This window comes from Anarhichas minor, unplaced genomic scaffold, assembly GCF_050575085.1.
Source record: "Anarhichas minor isolate MPS153535 unplaced genomic scaffold, ASM5057508v1 ptg000074l, whole genome shotgun sequence".
In the NCBI taxonomy this organism is placed as follows: Eukaryota; Metazoa; Chordata; class Actinopteri; order Perciformes; family Anarhichadidae; genus Anarhichas; species Anarhichas minor.
In genome coordinates this window covers 8,031,378-8,051,727 of record NW_027466520.1, presented here as the reverse complement: position 1 = coordinate 8,051,727, position 20,350 = coordinate 8,031,378, and the positions used below count along the sequence as shown (strand labels likewise).

At 42.8% G+C, this 20,350-nt stretch overlaps 1 protein-coding gene across 5 annotated transcripts in view; it reads right to left on the bottom strand.

Moving 5' to 3' along the window:
* The window catches only part of cunh8orf34 (chromosome unknown C8orf34 homolog), a 48,909-nt gene that overhangs the window by 3,617 nt on the left and 24,942 nt on the right, over positions 1-20,350 (bottom strand). For 3 of the 5 annotated variants that reach the window (XM_076080672.1, XM_076080673.1, XM_076080675.1), the window contains 5 exons: positions 15,666-15,801; positions 11,686-11,959; positions 5,677-5,803; positions 1,662-2,152; positions 361-457 (listed from right to left, as the gene is read on the bottom strand). In XM_076080672.1, coding sequence (XP_075936787.1) covers positions 361-457; positions 1,662-2,152; positions 5,677-5,803; positions 11,686-11,959; positions 15,666-15,801 — 1,125 coding nt within the window. The remainder of the gene's footprint in view (positions 1-360; positions 458-1,661; positions 2,153-5,676; positions 5,804-11,685; positions 11,960-15,665; positions 15,802-20,350) is intronic. The other 2 variants (XM_076080676.1, XM_076080674.1) reach the window with 1 other exon arrangement.

The following is a 20,350-nucleotide window of genomic DNA, read 5'->3' as shown; positions in this document are numbered from 1 at the left end:
GATATATCTCTTACACGATGCCAGGAAAGGACAGTTTATATGACGTTTCCCCCTATGAAACTAGGATTTCACCCAACTGTGAAATATGGAAAAATTTCATTTGTCAGCTCTTGTCAGCTTTGTCATCGCAAAATGTTACAAGGAACACATTAATCTTCACTTTTTAATAGATCGAGAGCCAGTTTAATGGATTAGCTACTCATTGTGGTAAAGTGGCATTATAGTAACGAAATGTGCCTCACGTATTTACTTTGAGAAGGTAAAAACATTAGAGGGGCAATTTGTCAAATTTGTGAACTGTGGATTCAACTGAGAGCTTTGAGAAACATTCCAGCAAACTCTCCGGTAAAGGTCACTCACTCTTATCCTGTTCAGGTGGCTCCAGGACGTCACTCTCTGTGTCACTGGGAATATGCCAAGGCTGTCGGATGGCCTGCAACTGCTGGTAAAACTCATCCTGAAATGGAAAAATAGAGCAGAATCGAAATGATGGAAGACTCTGTTAACTCATGAGTCCTAGGCAACATATATAAATTGTCCCATGCTACCAATAAAATACTTTTCTGTGCTAAAATGATGGAACTCTAATCCTTTAAATGACTACATAAGTGGTCAGGAAAGACAAGATCACGAGCACATCTTTTCTGCATGTCAGTATTTAAAAAGGTTCAGGATTCCCTAACTCTCTAAACAGGCCTCCTAGTCCATCTACATGGGACCAGGTGGCTTCAATAAAAGCAGACTGGGTGCACGAGTGTTTTGGATAATCTCACTAGGTGTCAACTAGCATAACTGTCAAAGAGTATACTGAGGAGACTGAAGAATTCCTGCCCACCATTAATAAAGCCTTCAAAAAGGTCTTGTATTTAACAGCGCCACTATTAAGTTAATCATGAAAGGAATATAAGAAAGAAAGCTCTCATTGAAAGTTCTCCTTTTATGCCAGACTCATTTTTCCACAATGAAATGACATACTACTATATGGACCTCCATGACTCGCCATTAAACCCCACATGAAGCGTGTGCGTTTGTGAGAGTATGCACATGTGTGATATTGTGTGTTCTGGTGCGCTTCGTCATGATCTTTCTGTGTAAAGGCTCTGATGTTCCACAGCAGCTTTACTTGAACTATTGAGCCTGTTTGACACTCAGCAAACACGAGTCTCATCGTACAAAAAAAAGACAATAAAGCTTCAGTGATTTTCAAGTCCAGGACCCAAAGTTCATGACAATTTTACTTCATGTTTTATACACTATGTGTGCACTTGATCGATTTCATTGCAAGATAAATCTTACATGTGGGAAATAGCTCAAATATAATATGTAGCATTTGATGCCACACCACGGCCATGGAAGATACTGTCTTTAAAGGAATAGATTTTCTGAAGTGCGCTGATGCACTTTCTGCCCAAACGGTAGATGAGAAGATCAATACCACTCTACATGTCTAACTATTATATATGAAGCTACAGCCAGTAGACAGCTAGCTTAGCTTAGCATAAAGCCTAATCAGGGGGAAACAGCTAGCCTGGCTCTGACAGTGCTGCCACAATTCAACTCTGTCTCCTCCTCATTGATTATTTTACTGTATTATGACACCTTATCATGCAATATTGCATATTTGATATGATAAAGGGATGTATCTCAGTCTCCGGTCTTACCTCAGACAGATAGGCCCGTAGGCTGGCACCGAGGCTGTCTGTAGTGCTTAGTCCAGGAGGGGTGAGCAGGGCTCGGGGACGTGTGGGCTGACATGTGGGTGTCACAGGGCGGCTCCGCGATCTCCTGAAGGTCACCTCTTTATGAGATCCAGGGTTGAAGGTGGAGCGTGTCAGTAAACTATTCGGGGTCAGGGGCCTGCTGGGCGTTCTGGGGGTTTGAGTCCTGCTCCCAGGGTTGCTGGGAGATTGAGTCCGACCCATAACCAGGGAGGTGGGTTTGGGGCTGAGCAGAGGGAGGCCCACACCGCAGGGCTTGCCTGAGAGGCTGCCAGCTGGAGACTGGGGTCTAGAGTGCAGGCTGGTGAGAGGAAGTGTGTCGGGTAGTGTTCTGTGGCGCAGAGGGGTGTGGAGCAGACTACTGTGCGGATTATTGGCGCTCCGAGTGGTCATCTTCCCTACTTCTGCCAGCTTGGCCAGGTCCTTCTCAACCTCTGGAGGGAAAAAGGGGGAGAAAAGTCAACATCCAGATTTCATATTTAATTTAGAGTGAACAGATATAGTTACAGAAGGAATGAGTTAAATCTTCTTCTTTTTTCCCCACACAATGACAATGTTTAAACAGTTTAATACAGTATGTATACAACGACTGTGACACAAACCCCAGAAAAGTCTGCTAAATCAAGAGATTTAACGATAAAGTCAGGCTTATTATTTTGACACATTCACAGGCTGTGCCATGAGGTTAGTATGTGTCCTACAAGACTGATGATTCACAAACTTTACTAAGTATTAAAGTGGGCGAGACTGCTTAGTTTAATCCTTCTTCTGGGCAATGATGACAATATTTATAGGATCTGTAAATTGTGGTGAATCCAGCATCCTCTGTTAGAAAAGGTTCCAAGTTGATATACAGTCAGCATAGCCTGTTACAAAAAAACAACAACTTTCTTTCTGACAAAAACTCATTTGTTTGCCTCACTGGTAGTCTCAAAAACATGCCTGTTTATGAAAGAGGTGATTCTGCCAACTTCTGCGATCAACATCTGGGTCATTTTTTCCGTGTTTTATGCTTTTGTTAAAAATCTTGGCAATCAGGATTCAACAAACCAGTCTGGGAGTTATCATTTGAGAAGGATAATTTCAGGAATGAATCATACGGAGCTTGTTTTTCTGTGTGACTTAAATAAATAAATATCAAAAGGATTTTTTTTGCAAACCTTGACTTCCTTGTTTTTGAGCAAATGGTGCTTTTCTCCCATACAAACAACATTTCCCACGCAAAAATGTGAAGCGTATGCTCCGATTCACAGACAAACATTCATGCGAAGTCGAAAACCTCTGCAATTCCACTCTAAATTCCACTTTGAGACATTACTCAGTTGGTTTGAAATCTATTCCAGACTGTTATGTACACAATCCTTTAGGGATAAAAAACATTTAATTCTCTGACATGCATAATTAGATTGCCGTTTCTGTGTTTAACCAGCTCTGATTGTATGGAGGTCAACCCTCATATTGAGATACAATGCAGAGCACACACTGCTTAGTGCCTTGCTCATGTGCTCAATACTCTGCACGTGTACAGTGTGTCTGTGTTGCTTTAACCCTCTTGCATTCAACACATGTTACTTATCTAAATGTTAGAAGGAAAACTAAAGATACAGGTTACAAACTTGGCCTTTCTTGACCTCCCTCTGATTGAAAGCTGGAAGATAATTAACTTTGTGGGGTGTTCAGGGCATGACATGAGCTGCAGTATGTAACATTACAAAGCATAGAGAAGCTTTGTTATTTGGCTGATATATATACAGAATAAAAATTGGTGTAAACGGAAGTTCCACATATGACAAATTTCCAGTTCAAGCTCTTAACCACCCACACCAAGTCTTCCACGACTGTTATCGTTATAACGTAAACAGGATATGTTCATTAGTAACCTGTTCCCATAAAATTTTTATTTTTATCTCAAGTTATTTACCGGTATAATTATAAACACCACATGTTTTTGTTGTGAAATTCTTCCCCCTTTCGGAAATGGTTGCTCCACTCATGATTTTATTGTAAACCAGTTATTTCCCCCTGACTTCCTGGCATTAGTGAGTAGCTTATTACGAGCAGCTTTATTTTGAAATTCTGTCCAGTGTTTAACTCAAGAGATAGTACAAGCCATCTCACAGATACTGATATAATATGACGGCTCCTAGAGATCAAAGAGGGAGCATCAAACTCCATATGGTATAAACCTTTGATACGTTTTTGATTCAGTAATAAAGACAGGAAAATGAAAGATGGGGAGAAAATGAGACAGAGAGACAGAGAGAGAAAGAGACAAGAAGAAATAGAAACAGATTTCATCTATTAAAGTCTTTGATCAAGCCTACAGGGCCGTAGCACGCTATTCAACCATTCAGAAGTCATGCAAACTTTATCAGGTCTCTCCTCAGAAAATAAACTAAAGCACTGATGACATTTCGCTTGTCTGTAATTCATCTGCAGGCTTAAAACAATACAATACACTGCCTGCCAGGATGAATTAAATACTAATCATTGTCCTCGGATAGATAATTCTTAGCCTTATTTACTTGTACTTTAATCACTTATTTCTGGATCTAAATGAGGAAACTTTTCGAACTTCTGATCAAAGGTATTTCTTCAACACATTGAACAGTTTGGCATTTTTGTTAAAATGGAAAAAGCGGTAAAATAATCCCGTCCCGAGATGAAACTGCTATCAAATTAAACTCAATTCAATAACAAATTTTATGAGCAGTATTTCATTTGGATATTAAAGAATCACAACTGAGTGCACATGAGCTTCTCCATATCCCGAACGGCAGACAAGGAGTGACACAAACAGCCACATAATTGGGGCGACAATATAAGATGAAAAGTGAGGGTCTGGCTCCAAACGTGGAAAGTATTAGCAGCTAATAAAGGCTTGAAAGAGCTGAATTAGCTTGTTGAACAGCTTCACTGAACTGCCCGGTGGGAGCCCTCGACCTGAATATTCACTAACTCAGTGTAGAACAACTAGAAATGAATGCCATCTGAGGACCTCTGGAGCAAAGCTGAGTGTGCTGTTAACACAAATAGTCCTCTTTTAGTGCCCCCTAAGCACCAGCGTGCTGTTTTGTTCTGTCGGCATGGAGGCAGTGTATTCAGCGCCGATGTGCGGATGAGCGAGAGCGGCTGCTACCGCTGTTGGCTGACAGCAATAAGGTTCACTAAGTAGGAACAATATGCTTCAAATAAGTCTGGTATGTGACGGCGCGTACGCGGTCTTTCCACACAGTGACGCTGTCAAACAGAGTGGGAGGACATGCATAAACAAACAAGTGGGCGACACATGACGGTTAATGGCGACGCTCCCGATGGCCTCCACTCCGGGCTTTCATCTGATTCAAAAGAGGATACACACTTAAATCATCATGACAACAAAAGCAGTCTCTGAGTCACCCAGACGTCACATACGTCAAAGATGAGCCTTGATCTGCATTAGGAATAATGATTTCCAAAATGCCACACAAATTCCATTTTGTCTGATCAGTCTCCGGCACAGTTAAGCTTTCGATCACGTCCAAATGACTCAGCGGAGCTGGAGTTATTGATTATACCTGTCAAAGCTGGAGTTGAGGTAAATTCCTGCCATGTGGAAATTATTTAAATTAGTTTCTTCTCTATTTGGCCTTGAAACATTTTGAATTAACCAAGAAAATCATTTGGCCAAAAATAGTGCAGACTTGTGCATTCTTCACAAGTCTCTGCAGTTCAAAGTGTGTGTGTGTGTGTGTGTGTGTGTGTGTGTGTGTGTGTGTGTGTGTGTGTGTGTGTGTGTGTGTGTGTGTGTGTGTGTGTAAATGTTTGCACAGTGTAAACTATGTATTCCAAAAGAAAGTATTTGATGTGACTTTCCCATACTATTCATCATTAAAGCCTCTGATAAATACACAGACACACTTATATAGGCATAAAGGCGCAGCACACAAACATATGCACACCACACAGAAGAGCCTACCAGCGAGCTGTTTGCCCATGTTCTCCAGCTCTTTAGAAAAGAGGGAGTCGCCCAGTAGCAGGCCCGTCTGCCCGACAGAGCTCCCACCTCTCACAGCCTTCAGATCAGCCTCCCAGACAGCCTGACGCTAGTTAGCGAGGAGAACAGAAAACAGAGAAAGTCACATTAGAAGAAAGACCCTTCAATTAACTCTTTATATCATTTTCAGCTATTGCTGGAAATATCTGAGCCATATCTGCTTGGAAAAAGAAAGGGCAATTATTATTTTATGGGCTTTAGAAAAACATAAGAAACCACAGCAAGTGTAGATGAAAGCGTAGAGAGCGTGCAGTGCGCTCTGCTTCGCGAATGCGGGTCGCTAGACCGTCAGTAGTGGTTTGGGACATTTTTATAAAACTATCAGTAAATCTATAGGAGCTTGTTTGCGCACTAGTCTGTTGGAAAAGAGCCTGACAGCAGCACATCTTGCACCAGCAGTTAAGGAACGATAAATCAGCCATTTCGGATGGTTCCTAGCAGCGCATGATATTACTATTACACAAAAAATACAAGATTATCATATTCCAAAGCATATGAAAGAAAATAAATTGAAAGAAAGCCAGATTGGATCACCTATAGGGGCTGCTTTTGGCCTTTCTGGCCAAGTGTATGATTTGACAGACTCAGGTTGCCAAGTCCTTGATGGGACACAAGTGGCTGGATGAGCTGTTAAGCCAGTGGACCAAGTGCACATGCGCTTCAAGCACAGGTGAGACATAAAATCTGTCAGCCATAATTCCACCTCCTGTTAAGCTTGGTTTATACTAGATATAACAAAGTTATGTTACGGCCCGATGCCAGCACGTGCGTCATTCGATGTGCTAAGCACTTAATGAGAGACAGAGTTGACTTGACAAAGTGCTGACACAGAGCAAGGCTCTTGGGGATCTGGTGATATACAGAACACACAGTCTTCCAACACCATTTAAAGACAAACCTGGGATACAGCAGGCTACTCATTTTTATGATTTTCATGATTCAAAGTGGACTTAAAAGTCTGTTTCCGGAGAGGAAGTAGGGTGACAACAAGAGAAGTTGCTGTCCTCTGATAAATGACCGAACATGATTCCCAGGGTCCATGGCATTGATCTTTATGCCTGTTAGATACATGAGGCGTTCTGTGGCAGCAGAACCACAACACCACAAGCCAATCCTTAATTACAGCCCTCACAAAGAAGCAAGGCGGGTTGAGCATTACAACTGAATCCCCTCCCCAGCTTTATTTCTTTCTCTTTGGTGGTATCCCCCCAAATCCAACAGCATGACATCATCTTGTCCTTCTCTCTCTGGGTCTTCTCAGCTCTGGCAAACAAGGCCACCAACAGTTTTCGAGTTTAAGTTTCCCCAAGTTTATAATCGGTATTAAACTGCAGGTCGTTACATTATAATGTGTAACAGCTAAGATCTAAGTCAAGGTTTCAATATGGTTTTATTAAACAGTCCACAGGGCAAAAACTTAATGTTGGTCTCTTAAGAAAGCCCAGTCTTCAGGAGACGAGTTGCCATATGGAGATATACTCAATGTCCACAGTTTAACATTTGCATTTCTCCAGCCCTGAAGCTCCTCTGTCCACTACAGGAAAGACTTTACTGTAATCAGGACCATGTATCCTGGAGCCTGCAGACCGGAGGCTAAGGCTGGTGGCACTGTACAGTCCCATGGCAGAGCAAACAAAACAGGATATACCGAGTCTGCAAGCAATTCACCTCTCGAGATAACATCAGTAAATAAACCGACATTACGATCAAAACATGACTGTTGTTACCTCAAGTTTGGTGAAGCCATACATATTTACAAAGTCACCTGGAGGACGTCAACATGTTCAGCGTACCATAGACAGCAAGGCTCTACAGTACGTGGATAGACCCAACAAACAAGGCTAAAATGGAGTTGATTACACGCTAACGAGACACAATGACGTGACGAAAAGCGATTTCCCTTCATCATACTTTAAAGCAGCTATTGTCCTTATCAGCAGCAACGTATGACATGAGCGCAAATGAGTCACTTTTATTTCCCTCCTTTGTTTGGATGCCTAGAGTGGGTGCTTTAATCCACACAGACAAAGAGCTGAGAAGGAAAGCCTTTTCATCTCCAAAATAAAGAGCAGCAATGACTTATTAATGTCAGTGGCGCAAAACCCAAAACGTTGTATAATGTCCCTCCCAGTATGACAAAACTAAAAAAGACCTAAAAGAGAAAAGGGAAAAGCCCTCTGGTGATGCTTCTGCCCGCTGACAAATAAGGATCTTGTTTCAAGCAAAATTGATTCCATGTTGAGCGCAAAACAAGACAGAAAGAAAGAGGATGGAAGTCTGGAGTTAAATATTTTATAGCCTGCATGTGTGCAGCTATACGTGTGTGGTCAGCAGCAATAATCACCACAATCTGGGGTTTGGTTCAACATTGCCCTCCGCACAACAAGAGCCGTTTTGGGATTGTGTGCATGCAGTCACAGACCTCAAACATGGTTTGAGCCTACTGCTGGCTTTGCACAGCACAATTGATGGACTCTCTTGTTGTGGACACACACACACGCACACAAGAGCATATAATTCAACAAAATAAAGACAAACAGGTGAGCTTTAACTTTTCTTTTGGTAGTATGACTCACCCAATACTAAAGCACTTCCTCTAGCAATGAAGATGGTTGAAACAGAATGAGACCTATACATGAAACTGCACTTTAAGGAATTCTGGATGACTGCCACTTTAGCTTTGCAGAGCCATGCAGACTGTATCTCATTAGCAGAGTTTATGCTCCACTACGTAGCCCAGCAAGTACTGCTTTTATCAAAAAAGGTGTGCGATGAGGTGATGTTTGAGTGAAAAAGACAACATCCTGCACATGTGTGAGATAGAGAACATTGAGTATTGCAGCACTGCTTTGTTCTTATCCGAACTGAAACAACACCGTCTTTGATTATACTGAATACCAACCCTTCCAACCTGCAGGGAGAGTTCATATTGCTTAATAGCAAATGATCGTAGGCCACTGGCGTGAAGTCATTTTCTCGTTTAAAACATGCTAATGGATATGGGATATGAGGAGTAACTCTCAACTCTTAATAAGTTCCTGTTGTTTTGGCTAACAGAACAATCCCCTAATAGTTTTATGGACTGTATACAGGGCTCCCAGGCTCATTGGCCAATCACTGAGCTAGCACAGCCAAAAGCAAACAGGATATTGACAATAACACAGTTAGCCTTTCATTCAAGCACTACAAAGACAGGTTATATGACGTACCGTCTATCCTTCAGTCATAGAAGAGCAGCCAAAGGAAAATAAGTCTCAGGCCAAATAGAGTGCAGATGGGTGAAAAGTAGTAAAGGGCAAATAACTGGATTCTTTGCAGGAACTCATATTGAAAGTTTGAGTGTATAATAGCAGCTAGATCTGAATTATAATCTTGAACTACATTAGCATAAGCTATATAGCTCACAGTTTGAGACTGCATCAACAGTCATCTTAACAAACAATCTGTTGCCAACCAAAAGCCTTCTAACTAGTTGCTATATTTGGCAAAACCTACAAAATAAAGTGTTAAAAAATCCCAAATATAAGTGAACAATGCTGGGAACACACGCTTTAGGCTTAGGTTTAGTTTATTTTAAGTTGAAATTAAATGATAAAACTGTTGCAATTGTAGATGATTAGAATTCCAACACAATCTTAAATGTCTTACGGTAATAAATAAATAAATAAATAAAGGAAATTTTATACTGAAAAGAAAGCAGAACTCACACGGCTCACTTGCTGTGTTCTAACAATAACTTAGGACATAGCATTTGACACATGGAGAAAAAACACTAATAAGGAAGATCTGGAAATCCTAAACACACCTTTATAGGAATAAAACTGCACTAGAGCTATGCTCTAAAATCACAGGGATGTGCACAGATGATAACCATGCATGCGTGACTGTGGAGGTGTAGAGAGGAGACTGGTGCCAAATACAAAAAGCCATACAATGTGTCGGCTGAAACTCTGCCAATATTCCGGTGGAAACAAAAATAAACCGTCACAATGGTTCTGCCTTGTATCACACACATGGCATTGCACCACACTAATTATCTTATTCCTACCATACAAATGAACAGTTTCCCTCAACAGATTTTATGATGGTAACACCCGTACAACTCTACAGGAGCTAAATTTGATTTAAACATATCACTCAACACTTACAAAGGAAGCTATAGAGGGATTGCTTGGAGAATTTGCTCTGGCGATTGCTTTAGGAAAGTATTTGTCTTTATGAGGCAATTATCACCTAAAGGAGCAGGCAGAGGCAGGGGGCCTGTCGGACTAATAATGATAACCATTAACAGTGTTTACTTTCCAACATCACCAACCTTTTACTGCCCAAACCAGGGCTATGCCCAATGCAAGGCGTACTTCATTTAACGACAGCCAATCGTGATGAAGTGTTCTAATAATTAAACTTCAAAATTTCAATCCAAGAGAAAGTTACATGCATTTTTTCTTTAAAATGAATAACCAGGGCAACATGTGAAGATACAATTGGACACTTGTCTACCAATACATAGGGACACATGTACCTAAACAGGTACTGCAGGGATGTATTAAATAAGTTGATTAAAAAAAGAAAAGAAAACACTACATCAGGTCTAGTTTCTCAAACTGTATGACTTTAACCATTGTGTTTTTTTTCCAAATAAGCTCATAAAAGCACAACGTTTTTTTCCATACTGTTTAGTGATTGTGGCCCACAAGCCCCTGAAGGGCCAGTTAAACTAACAAGCTATTACAAATTACATTTGCCTTTCAAAGACAGCCAGACATAAGCAATTAAACACAAAACAGCCACATTAGCTACAGTAGATGACAGGAGATGTTTGCACTTGCAGTTTCCATATGGGATACATTAGCACCCTATTCTTAAGCATGCCAGACAGAGTTTAACCTACGGAGATGTAGTGTTCGGTCCCTTGGACTAAGCAGCCGCTAAAATAGTGGCTCAATGTGGATGTGAAGGCCAGTGGTAAAGAGGACCTAATATTTAGCGGGAAGCTAAATTAATCAGCTGAAATCACTGAGCTAGACGTGACGCGGTGATACAATTGACACTGTCTATCATCTGGTCATGCCTTTCCTTTTCACTTGAAACATTTGAGAAAATGTGCAGAAGAACGGTAATTTGGTGTCATAAAGTGCACGGTTTCTCTGTTTTCTGGATAGTGGCTGCTGTATTTGGCCTCATCAGACTCTTGACTGCGGGCTTTGATTCAACAGGTCCTTCGGTCTCTAGAAGTCTGCTCCCAGTTAGTCTGGAGCCTCTCTGCATCTGCTCCACACACGGAGTAATGCCTCGGCTCCAAACTTCTTTCTTTAAAACATGCCGTAAAAAGCCTTGTCTAACACTTAGATTGGGCAATTATAAAAAAAAAAAAAAAAAAAGGTATTGGCTTTTTTGGGCGGTAATTATACAAAAAGGTACCGGCGTCTTAGCTGACCGCTTTATTAACAGCATGTGAGAGTCTGCCTGTGTCTGAGTCTGGCGTGTACCACATTAGGCCTCTATAGATTTCTTCCCTGAAGCATGCGAAGTTATCACGCAAGCCTGCTATTGAACAAAACTGTGTGTACTCCTGTAACCCATAAATATGTAGGCCTATTGTATAAAACCTCTAAATCAGCCTCAATTGTCGTCGTGTCACCAGATATTCTTTTCATTTATTCCTTTCAGATGGCACACAATTGCCCTGAGAGGGAAGCAAAGTGATATAGGGAGATTTCTATCACTTATTCAGGCACTATCAACTGCGGTGTAAGCTGAAATGCCCGCATAAAGATGGATCCGTTTTGTCCTATTAACGAGAGGCTTGAGGTGTTTTTTTTTTCCGCTCGCTCTCGCACAATAGAAGCGGAGCAGGAGAGAGTGACGTGGTAATTGATGGCTGTAAAGTGATCTTAATTGTTTGGTGATGGATGTAGGGAGGACACTTACAGAGCCCGACACTTGAGACAAGGCCTCGCATTCCTGCAACCGTCCCGCCGCTGTGTCCACCCCGGGCAATGGAGCTGCTCCAGACAACAAAACAGAAAGGACAGAGCAGAGCGTGAGACCACAACATTTTTTTTTTTTTTTTTTTTTTAAATAACTACTTTGGATTTGAACTGTGTTGTGCAACTCACATGAGATGTCAGGTACAGCTTGTTCAGATATGTGAGACCTGTGCTCCTCTTCAGATCTGCCGTCTGATAGACTGTCGCCCTGCAACCTGGAGACAATACGTTACACATTTACACTGCTGTACTCTACACAATGGGTTTAAATCATCTCTGAAATCAGCATTCTTCAGCCACAACACTGCAACTCATGTTTGAAAACTGAATGCCAGATCACACAGAGACAAGAAAGTCTCTGTAAGTGTGACGTAGAGGAAGTGTTTGGTGAATGATCTCTTCTTCTACAAAATCTGGGATTAACTATAAAAAGAACAACATGTGGGTCAGTTTGGGGCCACAAATCCTATCTCTTCATCGCAGCATCTCTTCCTGCTGAAAAATCAATCTGCAATAGTTTTGAAACCACAGAAATGCATTCACAGACATGTGGCGAATGGATTAAACGCTACACATCCCAGTTGTTTCACAACTTACTTACTGACGAAGCATAACTGAAAAAACTGGCGCACGGACTCCGTATCCCCTTAAATCAGTCAGTTACTGGTCATTATCGTGATGTATTTTCCAAGCCCGTATACTTGCTTTCTGTTTGAACTGAAATGGAAGCGGGTCTGAGAGATTTGGCTGTCTCCTTTAGGTACTAAAAGATTGAAGTTTCCCTGAGATAGGAAAGTATACTGTGGGTGAAAGACAAACAATGACTGGAATACCTTCTCAGCAGGAAGATAAACCTGCTACACGTGGGCTTTTCACTGCTTTCATAGTTCTAACACACTCCAACATCCGCAATGAATTAAACACATGTATTCATTTTTCAAAGCATATTTTAACGACTGAAAAAAAGGTAAATCGTGCCGTATTAAATGCAATTACACACTATTTTAGCTCCAAATGCTTTAACTGCATGCTGTTTCCATGTCATCGGGGAAACCATTAGCTGCAGACAAAGGAAAGCAATCGTTGTGCTTTAATGGCGCGGCTGCATTCCGTCACAGCCGCAGGGCCTCTTGGTTTCTACCTCTTCGATGAGGGTAAAAGCGGAGCACAGCTTTTTAAAGTGTATTCTATTTCTTTCCTTCTTTATACATCCTTCGCCTCGTCTCACCCTCTCTTTAACGGCCTTTATAAGGCCATTAAAAAGTACCCGAGATGACTATCACAAGGCATTCTCATTCTCTGAACAAAAGCTGCCCATAGCCGCAAGTCCTTACTCCCATTCCCTTGGAGCATTCCTGATATGAAAGCAATTCGTTTAATGAGAACTACAAGCCCAAAAGAGGTTTGTGGAGATCTATCCATTTCCTTGGACCGCACCACCGACTCTGCCGGACTTTGCCCAAGATCTGGGATGCGTTTGCACACGGGGGGGGGTTTGTGGCAGGAGCACGTAGCCATTAAAAGAAGTGATCGGGCGCACGGAGGGGGTGGATGAAATGCTGTCGTGACCACAGCTATAGCCAGAGGAACAGGGACATGCCCGCAAACACACGGGCCACACAGCACTTTACACTTGAGCAGAGAGGCCAGAGGGAGCAGCGTGTTTTTCTGACCTGCCACACAGGCTGACTGGACTGTTTGGCGGCGCGGACAGTGGCCGGACAGGAGCAAAAGACAAAGACAACGGCTGAGGAAAGTGTCTAAAGGATGGGAAACATTTCAGCAAGCTCAAAAAGAAAAGTGCATATATCAATATATACAATAAAGATAATATACACACTATTCAATTTTTGTCTTCATCATGTTATTGTGTAGTTTACAGTAATTCATTTACTTCTGATGTCCTTGTCAGGAGTTTTCGCCTTCACGCTGTGGGTGTGAAAGTAAGCGTCACCTCTACTTGGCTTTGGGTGGTACATCGTGAAGCCAGGTGGCTCAGTCTCGTTTGACCGCTTAGACAACCAAAGGCAGCGAAAAACAGCGAAAAAATGCTTTCGAACAAAAGTGTAATGCACAGAATGCTGGACCTCACTGACCCATAAGAGGGGAATTCTAATGTGTTTGCCTGAGTGGTGACGGGTATGTGAGGAATGCTTGTCCAACGTGGACGAGTGTTCGTTCACAGATCCACACAGGGCCGAGCAACTCTCCACTATCATTGTGAGAGTTTTATAGTATCAGAAAGAAGCCACTCAAATCTCCTCAAGCTTTCATTTTATACAAAAATAACTGTAAAAAAAAAACCCAAACCTTTAAGTTTAAAACGTCAGTAAGGTCACATCTGTACAGTAGGCCTGTCTGCAGGTGTGAAACACAAGGGCACTATAACTGTGCCACATATGGTAGTGCTCTGAGGAGTCAGTTTAAAGGTTGGCCCCATATTGAGCTATGCTCAAAAGGTGTATCTGGTAATCCCATCAAGACAGAGTGCTAATGCACTTAAGTCTATGTTAGGACCGTCCCTCTCCTTACTGCTCCCTGACCTCTGCCCCCACTATCTGTTCACAGAGGCTCGCTGTGTCTTTGTGTGCAAGGGCCTGCATGCACATGCTTCATGTGAGGATTCATGAATACGTGTCCTGCAACACTCCTGATTTCAGAACTCCGTGCGTCTCCAGAATAGGACAAAAGTAATAACATGCGTGCGACACTTTTCCAGCTTAGTGATCTGTTTATGGCCCTTACACTCACCAAATATGACTATGAAAGACCACGGCTCCTATACGCCAATAAAACGTGGGGAGTATTTTGTGGTCAGGTTATAGAGGACGAAGCAAGAATTTGGACTGAACCAGAAGGAGGGAGGAAGACAGAGAAGGAGAACAGATGTCTGAAAGTCCATGAAAGAATTAGCACACGGGCCAAGAACGAGTCCAGATACAGATGCTGCTTTGCTCCGCCGCTGATCCGACCCAGGGACTCGATGATAAGCCAAAGATATAAACTGTTTGCTTAAAAATACAAAGTCAATAAACTTCCAGCTAAAAAAAAATCCTCCGATACCATTCATCCTCCCGCAGAGCCATTGAGAACATCCTGACAACAGCCGGTGCGTGGAGCGAAAACTGATAAGCAGCGTGAATGAAAGAAGAGCAGGAAACATACAAATTCCAAACCCCAAACAGAGGAGGCCGTGCAGGCAGATGTGTGCCTGGCGTCTCATCGAACAGATACCCGTTTATCTTCGACTGGAATCAAGGAAGACTCCTGCCCACACCTGCCTGTTGTATCACACCCAACACTCAGAAATGTGAGCACTACACTGATGCTGTGGTTCGGGGGGGGGAACAGGAAATGTGTCAGAAGAGGAAGAAAAACTGTGATAAAGACAGAAAGGGTGATAATGGAGACGATTATCAGTGCTCGGGCTGATTTGTGAAAACAAGCAACACCGGAATGCACTTCAGATACGATAGTATTCTCTCTTCTGAACGTTGAGGTATGCTACCTGTGATACAGACGCAGAGAGAGTGGGTGGGAGAGCGCAGGGTACGGCAAAAGGACGGAGTCATGACCCGGGATAAGACCATGTTTAGATTAAATTAATAAACACAACCTTACTGTAGCTAAAATGTATTTGAATTCCTATAATTTAGAGCCTCAGAGAGATAGTTTGACATTTTTGGAAACACATTGCTGCGCGTTAGATGAGAGATATAACCGTCATGTTTGTCTTGTATGATTAGATAAGCCTGGTGGTATATATACCGGACAGACGTTAGAGTGGTATAAATCTATTCCAAAAATTCCAAAAATGTTGAACTATTCCATTAAACCCCAGACTCTACGGAGCTGTGCTGTCTCAAAAAAAAACCCAATCTCTCTCCAGAGCACCAGATAAGAGAAGGTGGAAACATTTACCTGGCACACCTAGAGCAGATGTTGAGAGTAACTTTGGCCTGTGGTTCAGGGTGATAGGAGCTGCGTCCCTGGCTGAACTTACTACCGGATGGAGCCAAGCCCGTCACACCCTCCATCCGCAGGTCATCCAGGTCCTCTGAGGGGGGAGGGAGCCAACGAGACACAAGGAGGGACAGAGGAAGGAGAAGGAAGAGGGAGAGGAAAAACAAGGGAGAGAAAGGACGTCCATTAATCATACTTTGGTCCCTCTCATGTCAACGTGATGCCCGGTGATGAAAATCTGCTTCGAGTCAAAAGGAGCGAGCGAGCACACAACAGTAAATAAACATCCTGCTGCTGTGCTCACTCGCCCGCTTTGCGCACACATGCGTCCAGAAAAAAAGAAAGGGAAAAGCTTGCATCGTCAACACAACACTCTTTGTTATAAGGAGTGATGAGGAAGAGTCGATGACAGGCCACATCACGGCGTCGTATAGGAACAGGAAGGGCACTGTTAACAAGCTGAAGACGAAAAAAGGGGACAAAGAACAATGAAGTCATAGGGGGAAAATGAGCTGTAAGACGGAGACGGAGAGCTGGAAAGATGGGTTCCGTCTGATCTATCACTGTGTTCTTTAGAGCAACACACGCACATCACACATAGATCCCTCTGAGTCTCTAAAGAGGTCCATGTGCATCAGACGCCACTATCCTAACTGCTTACTCTGTCTATCTGCAGCCAGTTAGGTACATGTGGGCATTTGTGCTTACACAAACAAACACAGATAGCAGGTGCAGAGGTCCTTTTTCACTTTTTCTTCTCATGGTGCATGTTGAATAAATTTTGTCTGCCTTCCCTCTCTATTCTAAGATATCTGCTTTATCTCAAAATACAGCTGCTCCTGATGCGATGAAATTATCTCCACATGGAACAATTAAAAAGTTGGACGTTTGGATGTGACACAAGACTAAACAGCATCACCAGAAATTATATCGGAGTACAAAATGTTCAGCGTCAAGACACAGAACACACGTTTCTTCAATAGACACTGCACTAGCATAATAGGGAAAGAAAGCATGAATCGCTCCAGTAACAAGACTTATGAAAGAACGGCACTGAAGTAGAATAAGACGAAGTTAACGGTTCATTAAATATAACAGAGGTTCAAAGGGGAGCATTTTGGTTTTCGATGCATCCTCAAGAGATAAAACATATTGCAGTACTTTGCGTGTTATGAGAACGAAAAGCGAGTGGGTGTCTGGACTCTTACTTGGTTAAGTTTCCTAAACACATATTGAATCAGGCAGAACATTTGGACCGATCACCATAACAATATTTGTCCCCGTTGTTCTCGTCAGACCAGAAGAAAAGGGGGGGGGGGGGGGGTTGCCTTCAGGACATACAGTATATTCTAACCTATTGCTGCCATTGTTTCTGCTCTTGTGCATACAGTGCAGTACAGGGGGCCTGTCTCATGGAAAAGTATTAAAGTTGGTTTCAAATGACCGGACACACACATACACGTAAGGGATCACGTTACCTGGCCCCTGGTTTCGGGGGGGGGGGGGAATGCTTGACTAATCACCTGGATTACATTGGATGACACTTGCTCATGACGACTCTCTCTCTCCCTCCATCCATCCATCAGCGTGGCGCAGAGCCAGAAAATCTCACCTGTCTGCTCTGACGAGACCCCCGAAATGCACTGTTTCGTCTGATCCACTGACTCTACGCGGAGACTTGGTCCACAATGAAATATCTGAACAACTATCAGAAGAATTGCCATTAAGTTTTGTGCAGACATTCATGGACATTCATAGAGATTCAACAAAACATCTGAACAATAAGTAATGACAGTTAAATCACTACATGCCAACAAACTGACAAATGTAATTATGTCGTACTCTTGACTACAGCAGTTCTGACATTACAGCATAACACCAACAACTGTCTAAATCAATACCTCTATTCAAGACCTTTAATAAAGTCTGGCACTTTCTTGCTTTTCTTTATATATTGATCACATCAGTCATGTCACTCACATTGTGTCCAACGCAGTCTGAGAACGAGTGTTGTGTTAGTGTTTTGAGGAGGACAGATCCATTCCAGTAAAACCCTTAAGCAGGGCAATATTAAATGTCCCATTCATCACGGTATGCGTTGGAGGGGGTGGGGACAGAGAGCCACCAGCGATTTGGGTTATTTCGCTGGTCGTGGGAACTGCTCAAGTTCGGGCCGTCACCTTTTCCTCTTTTTTTTTTCTTCGTCCAATCCCACTTCTAAACATTTCCCTTCTTTTGGCTGACTGACCGACTTATGTGGCGTGCCAGGTTTTCTTTGGGTCATCGCCCGTGATACAAATCATTACGTGACGCTTGGAAATGTTCACTTGAAAAAGCAAAAGAACAACGGCAAGCGGCTCTGACCCCGAAGGAGAACATGACCTCAGTGTACACAGCTGCTTGTCACCTCATCTCCCACTTTGTCTTTTGGACTCGTTTCCTTCTTGTCAATATGAAATGACACAATACCGGAGAGAAAGACCTCCGTGAGGTGAGGAGACAGATTTGTCTTCACCACACTCTGAGGAGGGCCTGGGTTTGGAGTGCTAACGTGATAAATATGTGTCTCACGGGTTGGGGTTTGGGTGTTAGCATTGTAAATTACTTCTTTTACATGCACACAAGTATTCTGACGCATATGCTCACACCCTATTACACTAGAGACCTGAATATTACAGCAGAAATTGTTTCTTAAAAAAAGACATTTAATATGATATAAGAGAGATTAGAGTAGAATGCACCATTTAATTGACTATTTCAATGAGTAGCAGTCATTGAAATGATCTTGAATCAACTTCACATTATATAACCAAAAACTAACATTATTACCTCGACACCTAGCTCACGCAGAAGATCGAGTGTGTCTGAGTATTCATTTCTCTTCCGTGTCTGCCGAGTCAAACACATATGACTGAGTGCATTCTCTCCAGGTTCACAATAGAGCCCACAATACCACCATGAGAAGTTTACAGTGCGTCTCCCATGAGACCGGCTCACCCTGAGACCATGACAGCCTCCCAAGCCTTCCGTCTAGACACAACAAACGTCTGTCCACACTCGCCCGTTCGTCAGCCCGTCACATTTCCACTCCCTGGGCACCGGGGTAGCCATGCATGCTCCCCCTGTCTAACGACGAGACATGGCAGATAAATAAAACGGGTCTGCGCTGGGGGTAGGTGGAGGGAGGGAGGGAGAGAGGGAGGGGGAGAGAGAAATGGAAACTATTTGAGCGATGCAATCCCAACAAAAGGCCGGAACGATGAGGAATTCCGTGCCGCAATCACTCACTCACAGCATAGCCAGAGAGGAGCAGAGCAGGGCGACCAGATAGAGTGTTCGTGCGCTCCTCTCTCCAAGTTTCCATGTACTTTAATGTTGTTTAGACAGCAACGGACTGACTGGCTCTCCACAGAGCCGAAGACATAATTAGTGCACCGGCTTCACAAATAACTTAATATACACCTTCCGGGTTGACACGTTGACAGATGTGGAGGGTGGAATCGTCCTCTCACGCGCTACCCCACACGTGGAGCACGCACACACACTTCATCATCCTCCGAACCAAATCCGAGTGCTGCGAGTGTCTCATCTGAAGTGAAATTATTGAATTTTTCCATTCTTTCATGAGCAGTGAAGGCGTCCCGCCACACAACACCAGAGGCTGTAATTAATCGTCTTTAAGTGATAGATGCCTTTTACAGTCAAAGGCTCCACTAACTCACACACAGAGACCCACATGTGTGAGCAACATACTTGATGTAGATTTCTTTTTTTTTTTTTTAAAGGCACACAGCACATACTCAACCCGACGCAGACAGTGACACTTGCAGACCTCACACTTCAGCTGCCCTCACACGTACAGGCAACATTTGTTTTTCATTAAGCCTCCAGCACCAAAGCCTACTCGGCGGTTAGTCGACACACAGACATCTTTGATGTGAGACTCGTTGGAGACGCATTTGTTTGGCTTTGTAATAAAAACAATATTCCAACTTACATTTCATAATTATGTCTCGACTTTCAATATCAACCCCCCCCCCCCCCCCCGGCATAGAAATATGCATGTTAGGCTCCACGACGCTTGAGTGCAGCAGTTAAAAACGCTGATCAGAATCAGATGGGGACACACATGAGCAGGGTAACATCACAGCTCTGAGGCCTGTGGAAAGTCTTATCGCAGACGTCGGTGCAAACCTCCTTTTAACTCCCTTTCTAACCGCGAATATTACACAGATTAGGACGTCACTGTAGGCACTGCAGAGCCTGATGTATTGATGCACTGCAATGCCAGTCATTGTGGTTGGGAAAGTGACTTCAGCTGCCTCGTGTTTTGGAAATTTCATGATGATTTTTTTTTTTTTTTTCAATTTGTTGCTAAATATGTAGTTGAATTATACTTTGAGCTTTAAGATGATATATTTATTTTATGTATTGCACAGTATCAAAACAGCTGTCTGCTCCATCAAACTGGAATGTGCCTGTACAAGAGGAGTGTGGAGAGATGTCGATGACAGAAGAGCACCTGAATTTTGATTTAATAAAACAAACAAGTTCACATGAGTGAAGGGACATGTCGGCGAAGTGCGAGCAATTCTCTCCTCTGAGTTAAAATGTCTATCATTCTTTTGGAGATCATCGTTTCC